This window comes from Hyperolius riggenbachi, chromosome 2 (genome assembly GCF_040937935.1).
Source record: "Hyperolius riggenbachi isolate aHypRig1 chromosome 2, aHypRig1.pri, whole genome shotgun sequence".
NCBI classification, from domain to species: Eukaryota; Metazoa; Chordata; class Amphibia; order Anura; family Hyperoliidae; genus Hyperolius; species Hyperolius riggenbachi.
Window position 1 is genome coordinate 358,507,001 of NC_090647.1, and position 12,331 is coordinate 358,519,331.

Consider the following 12,331-nt stretch of genomic DNA (forward strand, 5'->3'; position numbering starts at 1 on the left):
GTCGCCCGGGCTGCGGCCTGTCAGCCATACCGGAGCGGGGTGAAGGAGAGGAGCCAGGACGCCGGCGTGGGACCTCCCGACCAGCACTGGGCTGGAGAAAGACCCTGGTGAGTACAACTTTACTTTTTTCGCTGAGCTCGGAGTCCCTTTAAGGACTGCAGTCATAAAACCCCTTAGGCCTCTTTCACACCAGGACGTTGCGTTTAGGGGACGTTATAGGGCACATAACGTGCCCCTAACGCAACGCCTGGTGGTGTTGGAGCAGGATGCTACCAAGAGCCGCGTTACAAGCAGCTCTTGGTGCGCCTGCTCTGTCGGAGGCGCTGCGGAGACCACGTGAGCGGAGCTCTCCGCATCACGTGGTCCCGCCAGCCAATCCGCGGCTGCTCCAGGATGTAAACACTGCAAGTGCAGTGAATAATAAGTAGCCATGTGCCTGGCTACGTAGCGGCCTCTCCCCGCCTCCTCTCCGCCCGTAAAATGAAAAAAAAAAAAACCCTACTGAGCATGTGCAAACAGTCTAACGCGGCTTAGCCGCATGTAATGTACTGCATGCAGTACGTTTTGTAGACGTACTGCGTTACAATGTAACACAACGTGGGCACTGTGAACAGCCATTGATTTTTCATTGCTGTGCGTTGGGGTGCGTTACAGGCTGCTCTAACGTACGCCTGTAACGTCCCACTGTGAAACCAGCCTTAAGGACCAGAGCCTTTTTTTCCATTCAGACCACTGCAGCTTTAAAGATTTATTGCTCGGTCATACAACCTACCATCTAAATGAATTTTACCTCCTTTTCTTGTCACTAATACAGCTTTCTTTTGGTGCTATTTGATTGCTGCTGCAATTTTTACTTTTTATTATATTCATTAAAAAAGACACGAATTTTGTCAAAAAAAATGTTTTTTTTTTACTTTCTGTGCTGACATTTTTCAAATAAAGTAAAATTTCTGTATACATGCAGCATGAAAAATGTGGACAAACATGTTTTTGATAAAAAAAAAAAAAAAAAAAATGAAACATTCAGCCTATATTTATTGGTTTGGGTAAAAGTTATAGCGTTTACAAACTATGGTGCCAAAAGTAAATTTTCCCATTTTGAAGCATCTCTGACTTTTCTGACCACCTGTCATGTTTCATGAGGTGCTAAAAATTCCAGGATGTTATAAATACCCCCCAAATGACCCCATTTTGGAAAGAAGACATCCCAAAGTATTCACTGAGAGGCATGGTGAGTTCATAGATTTTATTTTTTGTCACAAGTTAGCAGAAAATGACACTTTGTGACAAGAAAAAAAAAAGAAAAAAAAAAAAAAAAAAAAAAGTTTCCATTTCTTCTAACTTGCGACCAAAAAAAAAAAAAAAAAAAAAAAAATGAAATCTGCCACGGACTCACTATGCTTCTCTCTGAATACCTTGAAGTGTCTACTTTCCAAAATGGGGTCATTTGTGGGATGGGTTTACTGTCCTGGCATTTTGGGGGGTGCTAAATTGTAAGCACCCCTGTAAAGCCTAAAGGTGCTCATTGGACTTAGGACCCCTTAGCGCAGTTATGCTGCAAAAAAAGTGCCACACATGTTGTATTGCTGTACTCAGGAGAAGTAGTATAATGTGTTTTGGGGTGTATTTTTACACATACCCATGCTGGGTGGGAGAAATATCTCCCACCCAGAATGCTGGAAACAGACAGCATTCTGTATCCTTCCCCTAAACCATGATGGTGTACAATCTTTGACTTCAGGTAATTTGAGAGTTGTTTTGAGACCCCCCCATATTGCTACACTTCAGAGAAAATTAAAAAAAAAAAAGAGGAAGGAAACTTACAATTGACTACCTTAAAGGGACTGTCTGATAAAAAAAAAATAAATAAATAAAAATAAAAAGGGCTTTCACTTGCCTGGGGCTTCTACCAAGTCCCATGCAGCCATCCTGTGCCCTCGTAGTCACTCACTGCTGGTCCGGTCCGTCGCCACCTCGGGGTCGGCGGACCGCATTGCATACATTTTTACGCATTCCCACTGGTGCAGGAATATTAACACATACATTTTTACGCGTTAGTGGTTCAATGCGTAAAAATGTACGCATTGAACCAGTTTTTTTTTTCCCGGACAATCACTTTAAATACTCTTTCTCATAATTGGATTCACCTCTGTATGTAAGTCAGGGGTCACTGAGCTTACCAAGCCAATTTGAGTTCCAACAATTCGTTCCAAAGGTTTTGGAATCAATAAAATGACAACAGTGCCCAAATTAATGCACCTGCCTAATTGTATTTAAACAACTATTGCGCACTTTCTGTAAATCCAATCTTCATTTCACTTCCCAAATGTCACTGTGTGTCACCTATATGATATATTTAACTGACATTTTTTTATCGTAACAACGAACTAAGTATATAGGAAAATCATGACAATTAACGAGGTTGCCCAAACTTTCACATCCCACTGTAATTACCTTTTAAGAACAATGATGTGGAAAGCACAGACACTCAGGAGTATGTAAGTGAAATTTACCTTCCACTAGACTTGAAAATTCACTTCTTGTATTGACTACTACACGCAAATAACGCTACGGAAGCAGTCAGAGTATTGGTCAAATATGAGGAGGATGGTACAATGAAACCACACACACACACACACACACACACACACACACACACACACACACACACACACACACACACACACACACACACACACACACACACACACACACACACACACACACACACACACACACACACACACACACACACACACACACACACACACACACACACACACACACACACACACACACACACACACACACACACACACACACACACACACACACACACGTCATGTCACCAACTGTCCTTCAAAGGCACTCATTATAATCACTGCAATAGTCAATCATTGTCTTATGGCGTACGAGAGGAATCAGCGTGGGAGGCTTAAATGCAGGATACAGCCGGTATATGGCTGATCCTGCTGCTGCACAATTTCCTCGGCAGTGTTAAATCTATTCCCCCTACAGGCCACCTTGGATGGTGGGGAATGAAATAATTTGGCTTCCAGCAATTTCTGGAAGCCGAATTATTGTGTTTTAAAAGTAACTTCAGCTCAGTCTTCTGATGGCACCGAAGCTACTCCCTGTGCGCTGCTATAGCCGTAAATTCCTATTACGCCCTATGGTGGCGCCGGCTGCGCCCAAGTCTCCTGCGCTGGATGCACTGTGTTCGTGCCAACTTTTTGTGGAAGAACCAATTAACATGTGTATATTTTATGGATGTGGGAGAAAACTGGAGTACCCAGAGAAAAACCCACACAAACTCAGGGAGAACATGCAAACTCCGTGCAGATAGTGTCCTAGCCCAGCTATGACCTGGTGCTGTAAGGCAACTGCAATACCCACTAAGACACTGTGCCTCCCCACCCAAAAAAATAAAATAAAATATATGATATAGAAGAAAAAAAAAAAAAGAAAAAAAAAACTAACACCACTCACAAAGCTAACCCCTATATGCTTAACACAAGCCCTTCCTAAATGCCCAGTGCTAACCTATTCTCCATTGCTATTAACTCTATCCTCCCCCTACCCTATCACCTAACACTAATGCCCCTAAGATTAATTTCAGTACACTATGCTTTGCTTTACTTGCCTGGTACCCAGCCCAGGAGTACAGAATGATAGCCAATACATAAAAGGTTACCAGAGCACTCTATTCTGACAGATTAAGGGAACCTTAACTGAGAGGGATATGGATGTTTCCTTTTAAACAATACGGCCTGGTGCACACCAAAAACCGCTAGCAGATCCGCAAAATGCTAGCAGATTTTGAAACGCTTTTTCTTTTTCTGCAGCGTTTCAGCTAGCATTTTGCGGTTTTGTGAAGCATTTTTGGTGTAGTAGATTTCATGTATTGTTACAGTAAAGCTGTTACTGAACAGCTACTGTAACAAAAAACACCTGGCAAACCGCTCTGAAGTGCCGTTTTTCAGAGCGGTTTGCGTTTTTCCTATACTTAACATTGAGGCAGAAACGCATCCGCAATCCAAAATCTGCAGCAGCCCAGGATTATGCATTTCTGCAAAACGCCTCCCGCTCTGGTGTGCACCAGCCCATTGAAATACATTACCCTAGCGGATCCGCACTGGCAAGCGGATCGCAAACCGCAGCAGAACCGCTCTGGTGTGCACTAGGCCTATCAGTTGCTTGTCAGTCCTGCTGATCCATTTAGCTGCAGCAGTAGCTGAATCACACACACCTGAAACAAGCATGCAGCTAATCCAGTCTGATTTCAGTCAGAGCACCTGATCTGCATGCTTGTTGAGGGGCTGTGGCTAAAAGTATTAAAGACACAGGATCAGCAGGAGAGTCGGGCAACTATTATTTTAAAAGGAAAAAATCCATATCTCATTCTCAGTTTAGGTTCCCTTTAATAAATTTCTCTTTCCTCCCTGTAAGAGGACAAGTCCAGATGATCAGCTCTTCCAGCTCCAGGAATGTGCAGGTTATTGTTCAAAACCAAGTGAAGGACATCAAGTCATTTGATCTAGGCATCTTACGTTATAATTTATTCAAGTCATCACTGCAGATGTATCACTTTCTTTACCTCCTCATCTCGGAGACCCTCCTCCTCCATCACTTTTTCTAATCTTTTCTGTCTGGTATGATAAAGAGAGAAATATTAGCAGTCTATTAGAAAAACTTCACTTTTTAATCAAAATAATTATGGATTACACTTTATATTTTTAAAAATGTAAAGGATATGCAAAAATAAAATAATGGAATTATAAACCAAAACAAACAAACTATGTTTCCAAATCAATAATAAATATCCAACTCCTAATGAAAATTGAGGGATAGCTGGATACAGGATGTTTGCTTTTATTCTGAATGTATTTCACCAATTTCATTACGGAAGAGCCCCAGCATTTTTTTCTCTATCCCAAGTTAATCTAGGTTACCTTGCATTGCACTTCTAACAAATTAATATCTGCAATATGCTATGGCCTGTGTCACGCCCCTGTGTCATAAACCCCTGTTTATCTCTTACTTTGCACAGTGCTCACTTGAAGATGATATTGCTATATAAAATAATAAAAACAAAAACATAGAGCTTCACCTGCTGGCTTGACTTCCAAAACTTTGCACAAGTAACTACAGACTTGAATGATAGTTTACACTAACAGCTGGCCTGACATCTGCAGACTAGTCCCTAGACACTGCAGAACAATACTGTATCTGCAGAAACAGGGGCATTATACAGCTGTAAACCTCAGCCAGTAGTGTGCTGTTGTAGCAGTGAACAAACTTCAGTTCATCATTCACCATCCTGGTATTGCCATTGTTACATAATGCTCTTCCATGCATCAGCTGTTCTCCCACCGCCAGCTACTTTCGGTTTCGCCGCCGGGCCACTGTGCCTGCGCGGCTATGGCCACGCGTATCCTTTCTTCGCGTTCCACGCTACTGCAGAGGGGAACGCGAAGGATACGCTTGGCAGGGCTGCGCTGGAATCGACTTACAAGTCGAGGTACAGGACAGAGCGGCGGCGGGAGAACGGAGGCTCGGGCAGAACAGGACAGCTGGGGGGGGCTTGGGGAAGCCCCAGGTAAGTGAAACATAAGTGAAACAATGTGTATTTTCTATCTACAGTTCCTTTTCTACAGGAACTTTAACCAAGGATTGAACTTCATTCTAAAGCAGTAGCTGATACCTACTTTCCCATGAGAAATCATTACCTTTTCTCGAATAGATCATCAGGGGGGGTCTGTATGTCTGATATTGTGTTGAAACCCCTCCCACAGTGTGATGTCATGACCATGGCTCTGAAAGCTGTCTGAACCTAGTTGCAGTGTGGAAAAGAACGGCTTTTTCCAACTGCCAAGCAAGCAATCTCTCGCTCTGTGCGAAGAAAGCTCAGTAAACTAACATTCCACACAGATCACCTGGCAGAACTAAAGATGTCACCACCAGTGATAAATTTCAGAATGTAAATCAGGGAGAAATAAGATTTTACAATCGCCAAACACTGATTCAATAATTTATAAGTGAATATTGTAAAATATAAGCAATTTTATTCATTACGTTACTGTCACAACAGTTCCACTAGGTTCTCCTCTTACAAATGGCTCATCCACAATGTTCAGGGCAGTATTATACACCATAGAGTGTGTGATACACTAGTACGCATTGCGTATTGTCAGAAAATCATATTAATGCAGAGACATTATCCCCATCTTGCTTTAGGTTGATTATCTACGTTTTAAAATGTTCTGCAGATTATTTGAGTTAATTTCATGATTTTATGATTATAAGCAGAGTTCTTCTTTAATCAGTTAGATTGCTGGTTAGAGTAACCCTTAGTGTAATTTTCTGCAGTAAGCTGTCTATTCCCTTTACAAGGTTATGTTTATATTAAGATAAGGCTGGAGAAATGTTCTGACTTTACTCAGATCTGGCTGTAATGCCTGCTTAGTAAGGCTTGCCCATCAGAGATACATACCGCAAAAGCTAAGCCTGCTATACGCTGATATTTTAATCATGTATAGAGATCATGTATAGTGATCATAGAGTTATTAAGTAATGAGTTGATCAATGGTAGACCTATATATTAAGGTAAATAAGTTTGCTTTCTATATATTTTAGCATGTGTTGAAAGGGAACCTGAAGCGAGAAAAATTTACAATACAGTAAACACAATGTAGCTGCAAATTAATATTGCATAATAAACTCGCCATCAATTCCTCTCAGAGGCTCACCATTTTCTTCTTAAAGTGATCCCTTCCAGTTCTGACGATATTTTGTCTGAACTGAAATATACCAGTTGCTGTCAGGTATTTATCAGCAGCTGTCAATTACAACTGAATGTGCAAGGTAATGTCCATGTTTCCCTATGTCTCAAGTGGGCGATATTACAGTTTAACAGTGTACTGACCAGGAAGCCATTAGGGGGGCATGGCCATTTTTAAAATGGAGGATGGAGAAATCCATTGATCACAGTGGACAAATGGAACACAGGACGGGAGAAATAGATTGAGTAATAGACTACACAGGAGGTAAGTATGACCTGTGTTTGGTTATTTTGACTTTTTATTTTTAGTTCAGGTTCTTTAAAGCAGATGGCTGTTTGCTATGAATACCAAACCAAAACAATAAGCCATGTGATCAAAACATTACAACCTGTGACCACAAGGGGCGTTTAGAAATCCCCGAGGTGGGTTTGAAGAATATTATCTGCATACAGAGGCTGGATCTGCCTATACAGCCCAGCCTTTGTTGCTATCCCAAACCCCACTAAGGTCCCCCTGCACTCTGCAATCCCTCATAAATCACAGCCACGCTGCTGACAAACAGCTTGTCAGAGCTGGCTGTGTTTATCTCTATAGTGTCAGTCTGCTGCTCTCCCCGCCTCCTGCAAAACTCCAGTCCCCGCCTGCATCTCTTCCCTCCCTGCTGATTGGAGGGAAGGGATGGGGGCAGGGACCGGAGCTATGCAGGAGGCGGGGGAGCAGCTGAGACTGACAATACAGATGTAAACACAGCCTCACAGCACGGCTGTGATTTATGAGGGATTGCAGAGTGCAGGAGGACCTTAGTGGGGTTTGGGATAGCAACAGAGGCTGGGCTGTACAGGCAGATCCAGCCTCTGTATGCAGATAACATTCTTTAAACACACCTCGGTTTCTCTTTAACCACTTAACATCTCAGTCGTTTTCAGCTTATGCATCCGAGCAATGTTCACCTCCCATTCATTAGCCTATAACTTTATCACTACTTATCACAATAAACTGATCTATATCTTGTTTTTTCCGCCACCAATTAGGCTTTCTTTGGGGGGTACATTTTGCTAAGAGCCACTTTACTGTAAATGCATTTTAACAGGAAGAATAAGAAAAAAAATGAAAAAATTCATTATTTTTGTCAGTTTTCGGCCATTATAGTTTTAAAATAATACATGCCTCCATAATTAAAACCCACGTATTGTTATTGCCCATTTGTCACGGTTATTTCACCATTTAAATTATGTCCCTATCACAATGTATCGCGACAATATTTTATTTGGAAATAAAAGAGCATTTTTTCCGTTTTGCATACATCACTATTTACAAGCTTATAAAAAAAAGAGAAATATTTCATTTTTACATAGATATTTAAAAAGTTTAGACCCTTAGGTAAATATTTGTGTTTTTTTTTTATAGTAATGTTTTTTTTTTTTCTTTTATTAAACATTTTATGTGGGCATTTTTGGGAGGGTGGGATATAAAAGTGTTTTATTTGGGGAAATATTGGTGTATTGTAATGTTTTTGGGCATTTACTTGTAGTTTTACTTTTTGGCCACAAGATGGCAATCTCGATTTTTTTTACATGACGTCACTCTAAGCATACAATGTACGCTTAGAGGGACACAGCTTCAGAAAGAGCGAAGCTTCCGAGAGAAGCTGTCGCTTTTTCAGCGGGGGAGAGGAATCAATGATCGGCCTCCATAGCCCGATACATTGATTCCGTGGCTACCGACTCCACGGCTGGGAGTGCGCATGCACGCGCGCGATCGGGCGCGGGAGCGCGCCTGTCCTCGACGTTTTTATACGTCAAGGAGGACAAAGTGGTTAATGATGTACCAGAGAACATTGAATATTTTTAGAACATAAGATAAGCTTGAACATACGCACATATCTTGGTGTCCATCAGATCCAGAAAGATGTCAAAGAACACCACTTGGGTCAAAAGCCCTAATTAAAATGTTATTGATGTAATTTTGATTAGAAAAGACCAAGAGTGCTTACGTTAATAAGTCAAGTAGCGTCATATGTACGCACCTGCTCAGATAACCCGCTAGTTTAAAAATGTCACAAAATGTCAGAATGTACTAGTTAAAAATACGTTTGAATTTTGTGCTTCACCATAAAATCCCCTAACTGACACCATCTTAGAAACTGTACTGTGTAATAAAAAGCCCTGGAAGGCTCGTATATTTTATCAGTGAGCCTGAAACTCTACTGAGATCGACTGAGGCCTACAGACTACCTTCCACTGTTATTCTAGAACACAAGAGAGGTAATATGCATTATTCTCAGTGAATGTATTGACAATAGCTTATATAAACGTTAAAGACTTGTCATTTCACACTTCAGCAGTTTTTTTTACTTTTTTTTAGATAACTTTTTTATGCTATACTTCATACATAATCAGTAAGCATTACCATTTAAATGCAATTGCAAGCTTAGTGACAACTTCCAGCTTTGATTGATTAAGATACATCTACTTAAAGTTCTTTATACAAGAATAGAACTCTATATATCATTTTTAAAAGGATGAAGCTATATTTGTGTGCACCATACATTGTACAATCTCGAGATAACCTATCGATGGAGGATAAAATCCACAGCTGAAGAGTTGCTATATTGATATAGACTGGTTTCACTAAAGGAACTCGGCATATAGCGGAAAGAATTGACAGATTATTGGGTGGGGCTGGGGAAGACCCGGCTGTCATGGTACACATTGGCACCAATGACAAAGTTAGTGGGAGATGGAAGGTCCTCAAAAATGATTTTCAGGTACTTGGAGATAAACTTAAAGCAAGGACCTCCAAGGTGGTGTTCTCTGAAATACTGCCAGTGCCACGTGCTACATCTGAGAGACAGAGGGAGCTTAGGGAGTTAAATAAGTGGCTGAGAAATTGGTGTAGGAAGGAAGGGTTTGGGTTCCTGGAGAACTGGGCAGACTTTGCAGTCGGCTACAGGTTCTACAGCAGGGACGGGCTGCACCTTAATGGGGAGGGTGCAGCTGCATTGGGGGAGAAGATGGCTAAACGGTTGGAGGAGATTTTAAACTAGGATCTGGGGGGAGGCGGGAGGATAAAGTCTCAACATATAGACAAGATAAGGTAAAAAGACAGTGGGAGCCTAACATTATGGGGGGTGGAGAGGGGGGTGGGGACAGTGTAAAGATTAAGGAGGTTGGTAAAACTTCAAGTAGCCCATTTCAGGTAAACAAAATTGGTAAATGTGGTGGTAAAAATATAAAGTGCATGATAACCAATGCTCGGAGCCTTGCAAATAAAATAGATGAACTAGAGTTCATTCTGAATGACAAAGGCTATGACATTGTGGGAATAACCGAGACATGGATGGATGAAAGTCATGACTGGATAGCCAATTTAAAAGGATACAATGTGTTCAGGAGGGATAGAACAGGGAAAAAAGGTGGAGGGGTTTGTCTCTTTGTTAAGAATTCTTTTACAGCTGTCCTCAACGATGAGATGGAGGAAGATTGCGAAGATGTGGAGTCCGTTTGGGTAAATATTCATGGTGGAAATAAAAGTTGCCAATTGCTTATTGGGGTATGCTACAGACCACCTCATATTAATGAAGCTGCAGAACTGCAATTACTACAGCAAATTGAAAAAGCGGCAAGTAAAAATGAGGTCATAGTTATGGGCGACTTCAACTTTCCAGACATTGACTGGGGTATTGAGGCTACCCATTCTGGTAAAAGCAGCAGATTTCTGGCAGCACTACAGGACAATTACTTGACTCAAATGGTAACGGAACCAACTAGGGGGAATGCGTTACTGGATCTGATCATTTCGAATAGACCAGATAATGTATCAAATGTGCAGGTTCAAGAACATTTGGGAAATAGTGATCACAACATGATAACGTTTGATCTGGTGACTGATAGGCCACGGGGCAGCGGGACCACTAAAACTATGAATTTTAGAAAAGCAAAGTTCAATCAAATCAGGCAGGCACTAAGTTTGGTGAACTGGGATAATGTACTACAAGGGGAGGACACTGAAGGGAAATGGCAAGCTTTTAAACGTATTCTCAATCAATATTGTAGTATGTATATCCCATATGGAAACAAAATGTCTAGGAATAAAAAAAGGCCTCTATGGATGAATAGAAAGGTTAAAGATAAAATGAAGAGGAAAAAGAATGCCTATAAGGTCCTAAAACAGGAGGGGACCGAGGCTGCACTAAGCAATTATAAGGAGTGCAATAAAAATTGTAAAAAAGAAATTAGGCTGGCAAAGATCGAAGCTGAAAATCAAATCGCTAGGGATATCAAATCTAACCCAAAAAAGTTTTACAAGTACATCAACTCTAAAAAAAGAAAGGTTGACTGTATAGGACTCCTAAAGGATGAGGGTGGGAACTCAATGGTGGATGACCAAGGTAAGGCAGAGTTATTAAATGCTTTCTTTGCTTCTGTCTTTACAAAGGAAACAGCACTGTTGCAAATTACAGAGGCGGAAGAGTCTCAATCTTCTAACTGTAATATTAAATACTTAACGCAGGAAGAAGTAAAGGCAAGACTAAATAAATTAAAAATAGACAAGGCACCTGGCCCGGATGGCATGCATCCTCGGGTCCTAAGGGAATTAAGTTCAGTTATAGATAAACCCCTTTATCTTATCTTTTGTGACTCTCTTGCAACTGGCAGAGTCCCAGTGGATTGGCGTACAGCCCACGTTTTCCCATTATTTAAGAAGGGCAAAAAATCAGATCCAGGAAATTATAGACCTGTAAGCTTAACATCAGTTGTATGCAAACTATTTGAGGGGTTACTAAGAGATACTATACATGACTTCATAGTAGAAAATAATCTTATTTCTCAGCATCAACATGGGTTTACTAAAGACAGGTCCTGTTTGACTAACATGCTCAGCTTTTATGAGGTAGTGAATGCTAATATGGATATTGGGAATGCTGTAGATGTGATATACTTAGACTTTGCTAAGGCATTCGACACTGTTCCCCACAAAAGTCTGGTGCAAAAGATGAGGATGCAAGGACTGGGGAAGAGTCTGTGTGCTTGGATAGGGAACTGGCTAATGGACAGAAAACAAAGAGTTGTGGTCAATGGATCATACTCAAAATGGGAGACTGTTAGCAGTGGGGTCCCACAGGGGTCTGTACTGGGTCCAGTGCTCTTCAATTTATTTATTAATGACCTAGTGGATACAGTAGTGAGCAATGTTGCTATTTTTGCAGATGATACAAAATTGTGCAGAATCATCAACTCTAAGGAAGATAGTGTTATATTGCAACAGGATCTGGATAGGATGGCTATATGGGCACATACATGGCAGATGAAATTCAATGTTGACAAATGTAAAGTCATGCATTTTGGTCGTACCAATGGTCTAACACCATACAAAATAAATGGGATACAGTTGGGGACATCAAACTTGGAGAAGGACTTAGGAGTACTCATCGACAACAAGTTAAATAATCGTACTCAATGCCAAGCCGCTGCAGCTAAAGCGAACAAAATTTTGGGATGCATTAAAAGGGAAATAAAAACTCGAGATGCTAGCATAATATTGCCCCT

At 41.1% G+C, this 12,331-nt stretch overlaps 1 protein-coding gene across 1 annotated transcript in view; it reads right to left on the bottom strand.

The window, feature by feature from the left end:
- LOC137544478 (serine/threonine-protein kinase 38) overlaps positions 1-12,331 on the bottom strand; it is a 108,101-nt gene that overhangs the window by 60,872 nt on the left and 34,898 nt on the right. The window contains exon 3 of the mRNA XM_068265566.1: positions 4,598-4,649. Within this exon, the coding sequence (XP_068121667.1) occupies positions 4,598-4,649 (52 nt within the window). The remainder of the gene's footprint in view (positions 1-4,597; positions 4,650-12,331) is intronic.